The sequence below is a fragment of the Lotus japonicus genome, chromosome 1, assembly GCF_012489685.1.
Source record: "Lotus japonicus ecotype B-129 chromosome 1, LjGifu_v1.2".
NCBI lineage: Eukaryota > Viridiplantae > Streptophyta > Magnoliopsida > Fabales > Fabaceae > Lotus > Lotus japonicus.
Window position 1 is genome coordinate 67,040,658 of NC_080041.1, and position 14,924 is coordinate 67,055,581.

At 37.4% G+C, this 14,924-nt stretch overlaps 1 protein-coding gene across 1 annotated transcript; it reads right to left on the reverse strand.

Annotated features, from left to right (window-relative positions):
* Nucleotides 1–4,948: 4,948 nt before the first annotated feature.
* Nucleotides 4,949–5,371, reverse strand: LOC130743516 (uncharacterized). Its single transcript, XM_057595769.1, has one exon. The coding sequence runs from the start codon at nucleotides 5,369–5,371 to the stop codon at nucleotides 4,949–4,951; it is 423 nt and encodes a 140-aa protein (XP_057451752.1).
* Between the last annotated feature and the right edge of the window lie 9,553 nt (nucleotides 5,372–14,924).

Sequence of the window (14,924 nt, forward strand, 5' to 3'; positions counted from 1 at the left end):
TCCGGATTGAGGCGCATACTGTGCTTCCTTATTTCGCCAAATGCTTCCTCCAGATCTTGATGATGGTCTAAACCTCGTACTGATTTAACAATCATGTCATCAACGTAAACCTCCATGTTTCTTCCCACCTGCCCAGCAAAAACCCTATCCATCAATCTTTGGTAGGTAGCCCCAGCGTTCTTTAGTCCAAACGGCATGGTGCGATAGCAATAATTGACTCTGGCAGTCATAAAAGCCGTTTTGTCCTCGTCTGCCGGGTGCATGCGGATTTGATGATAGCCAGAGTAAGCATCCATCAAGCTAAGCAGTTCGTTGCCCGAGGCACCATCAACAAGGCTATCGATGCTGGGAAGGGGATACGAATCTTTTGGACATGCTTTGTTTAAGTCTGTGTAATCTACACACATTCGCCATTTCCCGTTCGCCTTCTTCACCATTACGACGTTCGCCAACCACGTCGGATACTTCACTTCCCTGATGAACTCTGCCGCCAGCAACTTGTCGACCTCCTGTTGCACCGCCTTCCCTTTGTCGCCACCCAAGCGCCTCCTAAGTTGTGAAACTGGCTTGACACTTGGATTCAATGCTAATCGATGGCATATGAAGTTTGGATCAATTCCAGGCATGTCTTTGCAGCTCCAAGCAAACAAGTCTAAGTTCTCCCCAAGCAGTTTTGTCAGGCGCGTCTCCTGCTCTTCCGTCAGTCTGGTCCCAATCTTCAAAGTGCGATCGCCAAACTTTAGCGCCTTCGTTTCCTCAATTGGCGTGGGCCTATTTACTCGCCCCTCGCCCCGGGGATCAAGATTTTCATCCGAAGCTTCGATTTCATAACATCTATGACCAACCAACGCACTCTTCTTGCCGTACAAGTTAAGGCAATTATTGTAACACTCCCTCGCCATCTTCTGGTCCACCTTCAGCTTTCCCACCTTTCCACTGCTTAGCGGATACTTGACCGCTAAGTGGGCTGTCGAAATTACAGCACAAAGGCGATTCAATGTATTTCGCCCAATGATGACATTGTAGGATGCTACCACCTGGAGAACCAGATACCTTACCTTCAAAACCCTAGCACACTCGTCTTCCCCAAATATTGTGTCTAGATCAATGTATCCCCGCACCATTACTTGCTCCCCCGCGAAACCTACCAAGGTTCCCGCGTATGGAGTTAGATCATTGTCAGTTAGTCCCAACTTGTCAAATGCATTACCATAGATAATATCAGCCGAACTACCCTGATCCAGGAGTACCCTTCTAACGTTGAAACTGTTCATCCTTAACTGCACCACAATCGGGTCGTCCTTATGAGGCTTTATCCCCTCAAAGTCCGCCATCGAGATTGTTATGTCAAGGTGTACGAATCCAAAAGCAACCTCATGAACGGAATTAACGGCACGAACATGGCGCTTACGCGCCGCATGAGTGTCGCCACCGCCGCCAAATCCCCCGGCGATGGTGTTGATGGTCCCGACGGGCGGTCCTGAGTGTTGAGCGAACGTGTCATCAGCCCCTTTTGTGGCGATAGCCGCTGATTCTTGCTTTTTCTTGCCCTTAGTGTCCGCTCGCTCCTCCTCCCGCTTGTGCGCTTTGTTTTGATCGCCACCATTGCGCCACTGGCCTTGACGATTTCCTTGATATCCCGCCCGAATCAACTTATCAATCTCCCGCTGCAAAGTCCAACAGTCATCCGTATCATGCCCGGCGGACCGGTGGAACTCGCACCACTTCTTGGGATTGGCGTCCCGTGGCTGATACTTTGGGGCCTCCGGCTCATCCACTAGATTTGCGTCGCTTGCCCCTCGGAGCATATCCGATGCATCTGTGTTCATCACCATATCAGTTTCCTCCCGCTGGCGATGAGACTTAGATTGCCAAGGCCGACGTTGTTCATAATCATCGCGCCGTGGATACAACTGTTCCTTGGTCGGTTTGAATACCGACTTCCCCTTACCTGGCCTCTGCTGTTTGCCATCCCCCTTATCTTCGCCGCTCCTATCTTTTTTCACGCGCTTGGGCGACGTGTCGCCCTTTTCCAACTTCGCGCGCTTTCTTTTGAAAGCGTCGTCCTCCTCGTCGAGAATATAAGTGCTGGCACGAGCACGCATCTCTCCCATCGAGCGCGCCGGCTTACGTGTCAATTTGCTGTTCAACCCTCCCGGCAGCAAACCGTTTTTAAATGCTAAAGCACAAGCTCGAGGCTCCTCGTCCTCTACCTTTACCGACGCCGCGCTATACCTTGCCATGTACTCTTTCAGTGACTCCCCTTCCTGCTGGCGAATATTGTATAGGTCATTGATCGTCACCGGCTGATTCTTATTTGCCGAGAATTGCACTAGAAACTTGGATGAGAAGTCTCTGAAATTTGAAATCGATCCACGCGGCAAAGTTGTGAACCACGCCATTGCCGTCGATTTGAACGTCGATGGAAACATCCTGCACTTCACCGCATCTGACGCCGCAATTATCACCATTTTCGTATTAAAGTACAGTAGATGATCTTTCGGATCGGAATCTCCGCTGTAAGAATCCAGAACTAACGTTTTCATGTTATCCGGAATCGCCACACTCTCGACATCTTCCGAGAACGGACGGAACTCAGCCACGGAATCTGCTTCTCTGCTTCCATCATCTCGCTGCTCGCGACGGTAGAAATCTAACTGAGCCTGTAGATGCTCATTCCGCTGCTGGATGTTGCCAATGCTGCGCATCAAATGGCGCCATTGCTCCTGCGTCACCGCCGGTTGTTGTTCCGGAGCAGGTGAATTCCCTGGTGAGTGCTCCCGAGATCCCACCTGTGAAGGCGATGGAGGAGGTGGTGGTGATGGAGGAGGAGAGGGCGACTGTACTCCTGCCGTTCGCACCGGAGAATCCAGGTCCACACGATGAGGCCGCCGAGGCGGCGAAATCCGCTGTCGCATTGGTGAATGATGTTGCCTCCTGCGTCGAGTCTCCATCTAAACCAGAAACGATGCAAACTCGATCGGAAAACCAACACTAGTCACAGAATCAAAATCGGAAAACCAGAGAGTTGCCTAATCACAATCAGAGGTAACTTCATGCACAATCACAATCAGAGGTAACTTCATGCACAATCAATCCACGTGAATGGGAGTAGAAAGTTTACAGTCCCCACAGACGGCGCCAAATGTTCTGGGAATGAACATTGAGGAAAGGTATAGTACCTAAGGGTAGAGAGATTGTGCTAGAGAGAGAGAGTAAGAGAGAGAATGCTGAATTTTATGTGTTACTTCATCAAATGAGCCAAAAGTCCCTTACAATTGATAACTACCTCCTATTTATAGAGCTTGGGTACTACCTATTGGGCCAATTGGGCCTCCGAGATCAAGGCCCATCTGAAGGCCAGGGCCCTGCCTCAGGGCGGGATACATGCTGGGCGTTGCCCCTCTAGGGGCTCGCCCAGTCCAGTATGGAATAAAAAAATTTCGTGCTTGAACTGTTATGAAGTTGAGGAATTTTATAGCACTGAGGGTATGAAAATGGCGTCATTTTTGAAAATTTTATTTTTTTCAAAAGATAAAACTGGCGGATTAATTTTAAGGAGAAGTCTCATTTTGAAAGACTACAAAAATTCATTCTAGTCCTCATATAGAGTAAGTATCCATTCTGATTTTTTTTTAAAAAAAAAGTAAGTATATTCCTTCTAAATATAGTAGTAATTTATAGTGAAAATTCAATAAATGAAGACATAAATAAGGAAGACAATTTTTTTCTATTTTAACGATCAATTTGTTACTTTTCAAAAAAAGTCAATTTATTTAGTTTAAAAAAAAATCAATGTATTTAAAATTCAAAAAAAAAAAAATCTCATTCAAATTCCAATCTGCCATTCTTTTTTTTTTGAAAGTTAATCTGCCATATTACTTACGTATATCCTTTTTGGGATTCAGTCAAAATGTCCAAGTAGTATGCTAAAAAATATATATAATCTTTGTTAATCATAAAAAACCCTAATAAATAACTTAATCTTAAAAAAAGTTTTGTAACCAAAAAAATATTGCAAGATTATGAGTTTTTTAATGGTTTAGGAAACAAATCACTTATTACGGCAAGAAGATTATTATGGCAAGATTACAATCAAACCACATGTGGCATTTTTTATTGATTCAATGATTTAATTTTTTTATTTCTTTATTTATTGAGTCATTAATATGGACCAATGAAAAGTCATTAATATGGACCAATCAAAAACTTACATTTGGAAAATCATTGTAACAACCAATAGGAGAAAAACATGTGAAATTTAGGTTGCAATATGACCCACTTTGGTGGATGGGCCTTATATATTACTAGTACGATAACCCGTGCGCTGCACGGAACTTTATGTTGGAATTTTTAATAAATAAATTAGTTTTCATATATATGTAATTTTTAAATAATAAATAAGTTAATCGTGCATAAGTCAATCGTGTAATAATATATGAAGAGAAAATGGAATAAATAAATGAAATTGTGTTGTATACATCAAACATTTCAAAAAACTTCCTTAAACACTACATTTATAGTATTGATCTGTTGTTTTCCCGACTCATCCAATATCCAATATACAAAGTTTAAGACCCTTTCTTGAGCGTACTCTAGAGGGAGCTACAAATAACTGACCATGAGTGAAGACAGATCTCGGGAGGAAGAGCCCAACCTGAGATAGTGCTTGTCCTTTGCTTTTTGTTTATGGTCATCACAAAGCACACTGCAATTGAAAACCGTCTTCTTTTGAATTTAATTGGAAATTTGGAATCAGAAGGAACCAAGTCCATCCTTGAAATGTGCACTTTGTCATTAACATTTGTTCCCGTGATAACAGTTGCACCAATAAACACGTTCACCAAATTGATCCACAATTAACATGGTTTCATTGCATAAACTTGTTGCTTGATCTATATTTCTCAAAAGCATTATTGGAGTACCAACTTTCAATAATAGTTTGTGGTTAGGGATTCTGAGCTTTTAGTGTCTTAAAAAATTCAGTGGTAAACCACTCAACTCGGATTTCAAAATCCTCATCAGATCGCAAGGCAGAGTCGAAGCTCAGATATTCATGTTCTGGTGCAGCTATCATGTCAAGCAAGTAAGTGTTTATCATTTCAACAACCTCTAGTGTAGGGAAAAATATTGCTTTATCTTGAAAGAATTTCGGGTCTTTCATTTTGTGCAGAAGGTCACGATATGTATATTTAATCAATTTCATCAATGGGCCAGGACTAATTGGGATGAGCAGATATGGCGGGATTTGAACATCATACTCTCCTGCTCCGGAATCAGGATGATCACCATTTTCAATTTTAAGAATCCAATCTGCAAACTCTTTGATTTCTATTGCTTCATCAGCCGTCTCAACTACGGTTAGCCGCATGTTCTTGGACAATTTCATAAGTTTGCAATGCTTCCACAATGATGAAGAGTTTACAGTAGCTTCCACAACTTCATGTCTGCTTCCTCTAGTTATTACAGATAGTATTTGTCTAAAATCACCTCCAAGTATTACTACATTTTCTCCAAAAGGTTTACGTACGTTGTCTTCATTTTTCAACCTCATTAAATCTCAGACTGTAACGTCTAGAGATTCGAAACAAAACTTTTTCAACATTGGAGATTCATCCCATATAATAAGGCTTGTTTCAAACAAAAGCTTTGCTCGTAGACTTCCCTAATTTATATCACGTGTTGAGGTCTTTGTAGCATCTAAAGGAATGCAAAATTTAGAATGAGATGTTCTGCCTCCAAGCAAGAGTAATAATGCTATGTCACTAGAAGGAACATCAAGCATAATTAGTCATCTGGATCAAAGTGACCCGGATAAAGTGTTTCAAACAAAAGTCTTTCGGGTTCCACCATAGCCACATAAAAAGCAGAAGCCTCTTGAGTTTGACAACACAAATGTAACAACCCTCTCATATATAGACTTTTGTTCAAGTGTAAGCATTCTAAGTAACTCTTCATATTGTACCTTTAATGCATCTTTGTAATAGAATGCCTTCTAATAAGAGAAGCCTGCATGCATCCCAAACATCATTAGGTTTTGAGGTTGAATTCATCATTAACATTCTTACAAAGAGTTTCCGCATTTATTCTCTGGAAACTAAATCAAAGACTTCTTCAATTGCATCTATATATTCTTTGTCATCTGTTAGCAACCTCAATTGATCGCATGCTTCCTTAAAAGTATCATATGTTATTCCCTTCACCGTTCTGATAATTTTATCTCGTCTAAAGTCTTAGTATAAATAGAGATACTAGAGGTGGATTTTCTTATTTGGCAGAAAAGAAACCAACAATTGGAACTGAATTTGTAAAAATGATCGGAGGCTAGCTCATCCATCGATTATTACAACAAAACTGTCATGAACTTCGAACTTCAACACTAAAGTTTTTTCTAAAGGGTCAACAATGTACCACGTTCCGGCATTCAGAAGTTTAAGCCGCGTGACATCATATTCACTAACCAAACCAAAATCCTTCAAATTAAAACAAAAACTAAAATTATATCTGAGCCAATACAAAAGAGATATGACCATTTCATTAAAAAAAAGTAAGATTAAACTTTCCTCATACTGTGTAGAACAACAAAGTTTTGCAAAACCATGGATCAAAAAATACATAATTGGAGGGAAAAGATGAAATCAACAGTATGGAAGGAAGTTTTTTTCGTGCTTGAACTGTTATGAAATTGAGGAGTTTTATAGCACTAAGTGTATGAAAAGGGCACAATTTTTGAAAATTTTAATTTTTTTTAAAGATAAAATTGACTGATTAATTTTTAGAGAAGTCTCATTTTGAAAGACTATAAATCAGTGAAATCTCATGTTAAAATATATGGTTATATTATGATTTATCAAGCTAGGTTCATTATACTCCTGATTTCTAGCATTTTCTTAATCCATTCATCCGGTGATATCCCATTTTGTTGCTTAATTTGTTAACATAATTCCACAAACGTTAATCCCAATCCGGATTGCTAGCTTTATTTAATCTTTTGATTTAATCTATTGATCGATTGATTGCGTACACAATTTAGAGCATGAAAAATGCACATGTGGAAAATAGTAAGGAAGAGACAATCAATAAAATAAATGTGTTTCAAAACGCAATATGACCTACTTTGGTGGATGAGCTCTATATATTATTAAGATTGGAGTCGCTAACTTGTCATACTTCTTACAGTAATGAGACTCCTCAACATCAATCATAGCCTTGTAACATTTCGGGAAAGCGTTGTAATTCCCTTTTTTAGTATAATCAACGCCAACAACTTTTACAATAACAATTCCATAGCATTCCAAATGAAAGTGTGTGATTAATAAATAGCTTTTCCTTATGACTATCGATTCAATTAATAGTAAAAAAAGGACAGGATAAGTCTAAACATGAGTAGCTTCAATGATGTCTGATATCAACAATCGGGTAGACTGAGTGATGTCATTAGATTCTAATATTGAAGACGGTGTAGACGACTGTGTTATAATTTAATTAACATGAATTGCTTTCTGTTTGAGCCTTCAGATAAAATAAATACAAATTAGTAACTTTTACTACTTTAAAGTTGAAAACGAAAGAAGCACATTACATTAAAATAATGAAAAACCAACTTTTTTCCTGTAATCATGTATATGTTCAACATCTTCATTAATAATCAATTTAGTGCCATCAAATGCATTTATTATGCCTTTTACATATGAAGGAATATCAACATGAGCACATGATATATGATAACATAATCACATTATGGACGAAGGGGTTACTAAATTACCAAGATAAGACTTCCTTTTGCACAGTTGCAGTATGATGATTACCAGCACGGTTTGTATCGTCATTTTCAAGGTATTCAAGCAATGAGGTGGCGTAATGATTTTATAAAGTACATATTATTTGATTTTTCCTACAGGGAAAATGTTTATATGTCAATTTAGGCCATTATATATAACTACAAACATTGTTGAATAGAGATACATTTACTCCAAATCTTCTAGGACTACATCTATACGCTTCAGGGTTCCTCCTTCCTTGTTCTTTTCATTTAATTCATCCTTCTTCACGACATGTCCTATACATCTAAATAAATAAATAAATAAAAATTGATATGTTATTTTGATGTGAAAATCATGATCATATCTAAATTAGGCACCAAAATATTCTCTATGATGTCCACATCGTCTTCTGCTACACGTGCTTCAAACCTGTGCATGAGATCATTTCTAATTGTAGCATGCATTGTCCCGCACTACGTATAAGATAATAACTTGATTAGTTTATAACAATTTAGAATAAAACATTATATAAACTGTGGTTATATAGTAATTTCCAAAAAATACTAATCATTACGAACTGGCTGATAAAATTTAAATGATGATTTATTTTTTGTATATCTATTCATAAAGGCAATTAAAATTAATGCCATGTGGTTTTGTGAGAAAAAAAGCTTGTCTCACCTTCACGAAAAGATATTGAACACATTTAATACTCTATATACCGATATTCACTCTTATTTGTATTTTTTTTGTCAAATAGTATTTGTACTTTGATACTTGCACTTTTTTAGTCAACATTTAGATAGTCACACACTTTAATTAGTTTTCCTTACTTAAAAAAAATAATTTTCCTTTATTTAATGCTCCTAACTGAAAAAAAAAACTTTTGTACTCATGTCATGTTTGGAACACCTATATTAGTATTTATTTTAACCCAAAAAAATTAACATATTCCTCTTATTTTAGATTGAAAAGTACCCTTAGTTTCTAGTATCTTTATAATATGATTATCAATTAATTTATATATTCCCTAACTTTAACAATTTGAATTCTATCTATTAGAATCTTATAAATTTGAACTGACAATACAAATTAAAAAATTATCAGTAAATAATCCCTAACTTTACCAAAATTGTACATACTTTTTAAAAGTTAATTCTGAAAGTTAGCCAATTTTTTAAAACTGGAGTGAAAATGGATATTCCTAAAAGTTAGCTTATTCTTTTATGAATCAACTTAGACAACCTGAAAATTAGCAAATTTAAAAAGGAATTAGTCAAAACATTGCCATTGGAAGAAATAGATAAAACAGATTTGAATATATTTAACAATTGAAATCTATTTTAGTTATAAATTCGATGTATCAATGGTTTATAATCTGCTTCTTTTTTTCTTTTTTTTTAACGGTTAAATGTGTTTCAATTAATTATGTGAATAAGTTGTCAAACTTTCTCACTGATTTAATAAATATAATTACAGGTGGCTTCTAGGATGAAAGAGAATAATAGATCTTTCACCCATGAAAGACCAAAATTACTTGCTATATATAGTAGGTGGCCGTGGTAGTAACCTGTTGAGAAATGAAAATAAAAAGATTAAATAAAATTTTAGCCCCTGTAAAATATGTCAATTTTATTTTTCATCCCTGAAAAAAAAATTTGTTTAACATCCTCCCAAATTTATATGTTTTGATTTTAGTCCTTGCGAAACATATTTTATCAAAAGGGCCAAACTGAAGCCTAAATTTCTTAAATTTGAAGGAATTGAAGCTCCTAAATCAAGATTGAAACCAGTAGCGTGAGAGATGTGAATCGCGTGGCCTGCTAGCTAATAGAGCCATTTGCGTCCCTTTCCAATATAGTATTATGGCTTAATATATCAGAAGGCCCCTGTAATTGTAAAGGGAATCAAATCCAGGGCCTAGAAATTTTTTGCATCAAATTTGGTCCATAGAATTTTTTTTTTAATTCAATTAAGGCCAAAGTGTGCCAGCTCTCAATTTTATCCCATTCATCATTTCCCCGTGACTTTTATTATTATTTTTTAATTTTTTTAAATAATCAGAAAAAAAAATTAAAAACTTAATAAATAACCTAATATAATAATCTAACTAATAAACTAATCTAATAATCTAACCTAATCTAATTATAATAAATCCCTAATTGAACCCTATTCATCCCATCACAAAAGAAAGATCTGACCACCACAAACTTCACCCATCTCTCTCGGCCCTCATCAAAATCACATGTTCCAGTTTCTTCCTCTTCTCACCTTTCTTCCTCTTCTCTCGATCTGGGTTGGGTTGACTCGATCTAGATGTGGTTGGGGGTTGCAGTGGGTGTGGCTGGGTTGGGTTGTGGTGCGTGCCCAGAAATGTTTGTGAGGTGTGTTGTAAGTGCCAGAGAAGGTGTACTGTAGGGAGCAGAGGCATGGTCCATGACGGAGTAAGGGGGTGTTGATTTATAAGTATATTGGCATTTGGAACAATCAATTTTGGCTGCTTATTTTTCCTTGTTGGTATTTGAGTTCCTCGTAAGGTGGTGTCATGTCCAGCAACTGATTGTGAGGCTTGGTAGCTAAGGATTTTTTGGTCTTTTCTTTGGTGAATTGTGCAATGACTCTACTCATGTTTTTCATTTGGGAGATGAAATTTAAGTGATTTGCAGGGATCGTTGGTAGTTGGTTGCAGAGTGCCTTAGTTGGTGGCAGGAAGTAGGGTGCTCGCATGGATGATTTGGCCAGGAAATTGTAGGAACTGGAGGGATTTTTGTTTTGTGTGTCATTCGGGTTTGCTCGATCTTCTCATCTTCATCGTTTCTGAATTTTTTTGCTCTTGTTTTTGCTGCTTTAAGTTGGGTTTTTTGAGATTGGTTGTTGTTGTTGGTGATGGAGGAGGAAGGAGAGCTTGAGTATTGTCTGGGTATTTTTGGTTTCTTGCTGGAATTTTATTTTTGGTTGTTGTTCTTGGTGATGGAGGAGGAAGGAGAGTTTGGCTTCTTGTTTAAGTTTTTAAATTTTTTTTTTCTGATTATTTAATTGAGTTGGAATTAAAAATAATTTTTAATTATTTTTTAAATTAAAAAATAATAATAAAAGCCACGTGGAAATGATGACTGGGATAAAATTGAGGGCTGGCACACTTTGGCCTTAATTGAATTAAAAAAAATTTTATAGGGACCCAATTTGATGCAAAAAATTTCTAGGCCCTGGATTTGATTCCCTTTACAATTTCAGGGGCCTTCTGATGTATTAAGCCTAGTATTATCTAGGTGCTTAACTGTATATCTACATAACACAACCTCTACTTAATAATTGAAACTGTGCAATGAAACAACTCTAGGTGAGGGCGACAATTTAAAAAACCCAAATTGAGGATTATGTCATTGAACACGTTATCAAAAATATGTGCCCTTAGAGATAGACATGATTAATTATGTCTTCCCAATTAAAACTATACTTACACTATCATCTCGCTCATGAACGATTCCATAAAAATTGTTCTTGAATTTTTTTCCCAGGGTCTTCCAATGAATATTTGGATGGAACCAATAAAAAGTTGAAGATCAGTATGTGCAACGATGGTGCAGTTTTGGAAGGAGAAGCCACTGTGTTGATTCTGATCTGTTCGACTTTAATTAGAGAAGGATCTGGGTAGCAGGAGAGGTATTGCAGAAACTGAGGATTGCTGCAATGAGCTTTAGATTTTGGCTTCTTCAGATTTCAAATAACAAAACACAAATTCCATGAGAAAAAGGATTATTTTTGACTTATTAGCCAAATATAATAGTTAATTGACTTAATTCCAAAAATAAATTGGGTTAAAATCATATATATTGAGAAAACAAAAAAAAATGGTTAATTGCAAAAGAAATCAAACCGTTCAAAAAGTTAAAAAACACTTAAAACTTGGTATATTTCCTAATTTGGTCCAAATGTTCCACATGTGCCATTCAATCCTAATTTTAAATGTTTGAAATAGTCAAACAATCAAAAGAAATGTTTACTGGCCAATTAATGTCGACCAAATTTCAAATTGTTTGATTTATATATTTACTTATTTATTGTTTAATGTTGTAATTAATATCGACCAATCAAAAATTAAGGATTTGAACCAATGTGAAATAGACATGTGGAAATTCAATGAAAACACCCAATAAAAACATGACATGTGGAAATTAGAAAGCATTATGGCCCACTTTGGTGGATGAGCTATATATATTATTAAGATTAAGATAAGTATTTTTATGAATATTCAGGGCTTGGTGATCGACTTTAAGACACTGTCGCAAATTGGCTTACGTGAGAGAAATTATACCATTTTTAAGAGGGATGGAATATTGGCACTGGAAGGTGCTGTCAAAAGTTTTCAAGCAATTAACTCATTCTTTCACACAATTATGAATTCTTTATTCTAGGCATTCAGCCTGGATAGCACAAGTTATCATTATTTATCTTCCCTGTTTATTTTTTATATGTAGATTGACTTATATTTTAGACATACCTTTTACATAAAGCTCATATGGTTATGAAAAGTATGTGAAGTACATACGGTGAGTGGACATGGAACAGAGAAAATACATGGGAGAAGAAAGCATATAGCAGGCTATTGCATACTCCTGTTATGATAGAACTTAGAAGCTGCCATATGCATATACAAGATATGTTAAATTGAATGTGTTTATAACAAAAAGAACAAGTTGAATTGGGATTTCAAGATAAGCATTAGTGTATGAAAGATTGAACTTATTGTGAAGTACTCCCTCCGTTTCAATATAAGTGTCACTTATAGAAGATGCACACATATTAAAAAATGCAATTAATTTTGTTAACTTTCTAAAACATATCATTTGTTTCCCTATTTTACCTTTTACAATGTACTTTTATCTCTCCTTATTTATTCTTCTAATAGGTAGTTTCATGTGAAATTTGTACTACATAACAATAGTTTTTTTTTTTTTTGTACAAATCACGAGTAAAATTATTCTAAGGGGAGGAACAATTTAACATAAAAAAAACTTTAATGTTAAAAATAAATTTTCAGTATATTATACATAACTTTTTAAATAATTTTAGAAGTAACTCTATATAAAAAGTTGTGTGAAATTTTGCAAGTTGTGTGATATTTGTTGTGGTTCTATTTTGTTGAATGCTCATCTTTTTTAGTCTCTTAATTCTAACAGGTAAATAAAAAAAAATCAGCAAATATTGATTTAGGTATATCGAATTTGTTATGAATACAATTCAATATGATACATGCCTAAATAATAAAAGTAAAATTTCCCGTGCAACGCACGAGTAAAAACACTAGAGAGTTTCTTAACGTGGGTGACGGAACAGTTAGTACCATAGACGAGGCTGAAACCACAATTGAGATTCCGTCAGATTTGTTGATTGGACAAGGTTCTGATCCTCTTCTTGGATTGATTAATTTTACTTATCTGAACTTAGTGGCGAACTTGGAAAATGATACGTACTTCCAAGAAAGAGTGATTCTCGCCCCAACCCTCGAGAGTGTCGAGCAAGTCAACAACTACATGTTGTCAAAGCTTCCTGGTGTCGAGAGAGAGTACTTGAGCTATGATACCCCATGCAAATCAGATGAAAATTCTGAGGTAGATGCAGAATGGTTAACCTCTGAGTTTTTAAACGATGTTCAAAAAAGTTTTGGAGGAACCGGAAAAACTTTTGTGTAGAACACATTGTCTGCCGCGGTGCGATCTAAAGGTTTAATTGTTTGAAATGTTGCCTCCAGTGGGATAACTTCTTTACTGTTGCCCAGAGGGAGAACTGCCCATTCCAGATTCTCAATACCCATCTCAATAAATGAAGTCTCCATGTGCAACCTTCGTCACGGGTCGCTTAAAGCTGAATTGCTCCAAAAGGCGAGTCTTATTATGGGATGAGCGTAAGATGAACAAACGTTGCTTTGAAGCGTTGGTCAGGTCTTTGAATGACGTTATGAAAACAAGAGCAAATTACGGCAACGACAGGCCTTTCGGGGGTAAGGTTGTCGTACTGGGAGGGGACTTCAGGAAAATTCTTCCGGTTATTTCAAAGGGAAGCAGAGCTGATATTGTGGGGTCGACCGTAACTTCGTCATACTTATGGAAATATTGCAAGGTCATGAAACTGACGGTGAACATGAGATTACAGAGCGCCTCATCCTCAGCGTCTGCTGCAGAGATAAGAGAGTTCGCTGAGTGGATTCTTAAGGTGGGCGACGGAACGGTTGACACCATCGACGAGGATGAGACCACGATTGAGATTCCGTCGGATTTGTTGATCGGACAGGGTCCCGATCCTCTTCTTGAGTTGGTCAATTTTGCTTATCCGGACTTAGTGCCGAACTTGGAAAGCGATTCGTACTTCCAGGAAAGGGCGATTCTCGCCCCTACACTCGAGAGCGTCGAGCAGGTCAACAACTACATGCTGTCAAAGCTTCCTGGTGTCGAGAGAGAGTACTTGAGCTACGATACCCCGTGTAGGTCGGATGAGGATTCCGAGGTTCACGCGGAGTGGTTCAACTCTGAGTTTTTAAACGACATTTAGTGCTCGGGAATTCCAAACCACAGACTGATATTGAAAGAAGGGGTTCCGATCATGCTTCTACGAAACATAGACTAAGCGGGCGGTCTGTGTAATGGGACCCGGTTGAGGGTCACCCATCTTACTCAGTATATAATTGTTGCGACTGTTTTATCAGGAATCAGGCTGGGTAAAACTGAGTACATTCCGAGGATAACCTTAACGCCTTCTGACTCTGGTCTTCCCTTCAAGTTATCTCGAAGGCAGTTTCCGGTGACTTTATGCTTCGCGATGACTATAAACAAGAGTCAGGGCCAGTCCCTTTCTCATGTCGGTTTGTACCTTCCGAGGCCTGTGTTTACTCATGGACAGCTGTATGTCGCTCTCTCAAGGGTCAAGTCTAGAAAAGGACCGAAGGTGCTCATTGTGGATGAGCAAGGGGTGGTTTCGACCTCCACGCGCAATGTTGTCTACAAAGAAGTTTTTGAGAACGTGTGACCGGAAATTGACGCGCGTGATCGCGCTCACTGCAGAGTAACTCGGCTACTGTTTATTAGACACCGAAAAACCGTCCCCTTATATGTTTTGGAGAATTTGAGCTTTTGTTGACCAATCTTCTTATTAGTTAATCAGTCG